Source organism: Pan troglodytes, chromosome 18 (genome assembly GCF_028858775.2).
Source record: "Pan troglodytes isolate AG18354 chromosome 18, NHGRI_mPanTro3-v2.0_pri, whole genome shotgun sequence".
NCBI classification, from domain to species: Eukaryota; Metazoa; Chordata; class Mammalia; order Primates; family Hominidae; genus Pan; species Pan troglodytes.
In genome coordinates, this window is record NC_072416.2 from 34,180,663 (window position 1) to 34,183,221 (window position 2,559).

The 2,559-nt window shown below is 34.5% G+C and overlaps 1 protein-coding gene across 1 annotated transcript; it reads left to right on the top strand.

Annotated features, from left to right (window-relative positions):
• Positions 1-248: 248 nt before the first annotated feature.
• Positions 249-557, top strand: LOC129137450 (cytochrome c-like). Its single transcript, XM_054669293.1, has one exon. It carries the CDS (start codon positions 249-251, stop codon positions 555-557), a length of 309 nt encoding a protein of 102 aa, XP_054525268.1.
• Positions 558-2,559: the final 2,002 nt, after the last annotated feature.

Here is a 2,559-nt window from a genome sequence, read left to right on the forward strand (position 1 = left end):
GGAAATTGTCTTTCTATTGCTTTCAAATTTAAATAGCAAATTTACTTTTGAGTTACAACCTTTTCTCCTCAAAATTGTATATGGGCAGTTTCCTCCAGGATATACTGTGAAATGAAAAAGCCAGGTAGAGAAATATGTCTATATCATACCACCATTTCTCTAAAAAAAGGGGAGATACGAGAGACTGGAGACGTCCAGCTTCAGAGCAGGAACCTTAGTTGCGCCAGCGACGAAAAACAGAACTAAATATGGGTGATGTTGAGAAAAGCAAGAAGATTTTTGTTCAGAAGTGTGCCCAGTGCCACACCGTGGAAAAGGGAGGCAAGCATAAGACAGGGCCTAATCTCTTCGGGTGGAAGACAGGTCAGGCCATTGGATTCTCTTACACAGACACCAGTAAGAACAAAGGCATCACCTGGGGAGAGGATACACTGATGGAGTATTTGGAGAATCCCAAGAAGTACATCCCTGGAACAAAAATGATCTTTGCCGGCATTAAAAAGGAGGCAGAAAGGGCAGACTTGCTAGCTTATCTCAAAAAAGCTACTAATGAGTAATAATTGGCCACTGCCTTATTTATTACAACACAAAAATGTCTCGTGACTTTTTTATGTGTACCATACTTTAATAGATCTCATACACCAGAATTCAGATCATGAATGACTGACAGAATATTTTGTTGGGCAGTCCTGATTTAAAACTAAGACTGGGTTGTGGTTAAATGAATATGTTCAGTTTTTGAATTGTAATTCCAATTCAGTAAATGCTATCACTGTTTACCCCTTCTAAAGATAGAACTAGACTTTGTTAGTAATGTTCAATTTTTCGCAAAGATGGTGAGTGCCATCTTAAAACTGACTGGAGGTTGGTTTTATATTTAGATTTATATAACTGGTTATGTGAATATATTTAAATACTGGGGAAATTCCTTCACTGTCTCAGAACCAAGCAAAATTCACCTGTGTTTTGCGTTCATTTGCCTCTTAAAGGCAAGGGTTGAAGATAAATAAGGTAGCAATGTCTACTTTATATTTTTGGGCTTAACTGTGCCAATCTAATTAGAATTCCCTGTATTTAAAATAGTTCCTTTTATTTATTGAAAGGCATTTTAGTGTGGTTTATGTGTAATATCAAAGATTATTTAACACTTCTCACATTTTATAGATCTGTAAGGTCGCATGCATTTAAAATAGTAGCAAGTTAAACTTCACTCTTGAATTCTTTACAATCTAAGTCAAACTAAGTTATAATTTAGGGTTGTCTTTAAACAGCCATTCAGAAACATAAAGCTGTAGAACTGCTGTGTGTGATCGGGAATGGTGCTTTTGCCAACTTAAAAGGATTAAAGTAGAGGCGATATACACAAATTTTAAGATTATGTGTGATCATAAGACTTAAGATAATTAAAAAGAAAAACACGGGGAAAAAAAGAAAAGAGGAGATACACACATGTACACAATATATCTAATTAACATGTTAAAGACATATACGTTATAATATGTTAAACTGTGTTAATATAATGTGTTAATATAGTATTACATGTTGTATACTGAATAATATTAAATTAGCATATGTTAATGTTATCACACAGTAATATATTGTTTTATACATTTATTGTTATACATTATAGCATATTATATTATCGTATGTTAAATGTATGAAATTAACATATATGTTAAAAACAGAATAAACCTTAACACTTAAAATGCTTAAATTAAAAAAGAGAGGAAATATTTTGAAAGATTCGGGGGTTGAAAACAGACTCCTTTGAATGGACCTAGTATTATAGCTCTGTCTTTGAAGCTATGTTTGTACTTTACATAATCATAAAACAAAATTAAATAAAGAAAAATACAATCCCCAGACTACAAAAGTACATTTAAACAGATGAGCGAAGTTGTGAACTCAGTCGGTAACCTAACCTCACCGCAAAGGAAATAGCCCAAGTGGCTCTAAAACATAGTAATTTAACTCTGCGTCTCTAATGGAATAGATCCTAAGAACAAAAGAAAAGGCAAAGGACGTCTTAAATTGTTTCCAGTAATAGCACAGCATTGTAGGTGATAGTGTTGATACTGTTATTGTAAGATAATAAATCAAATGAGTAATTACATCGGTGTCATCAAGAACTGAGATTTGGGGCTTGGTGGGAAGGAGATACAGACATGAAATTGATGAGGTCAAATAAAATCCCTTAAGCCTGATTTTGAATTGGATATAAACTTAGGATGTACTGTATCTAAAAACATACATATGTCCTAGCCCTGTCCACCAAAGAGTCCTAGAAATAATAACTAACTCAGGGCACGGGGCATCCCGGGTACCCAGATCGTAGTCTTTCTTCCCACGAAAAAGAACCAGAGATCTTTGATCTTCGGAGAAAGGGTTGATTCTGTATCTGAGGGAGGAAATGTATAAGTCTGAAAACATCCTGTTGTACAAGAAAGCTATCATAGACAACTAAATTAATCCTTCATTGTTTTTTGGCACTTAATCTGAGGTCAGCCTTCATTTCTTACTTTGCAGATAGTTTATTTCCCCGTCCTGCTTGACAGTTGA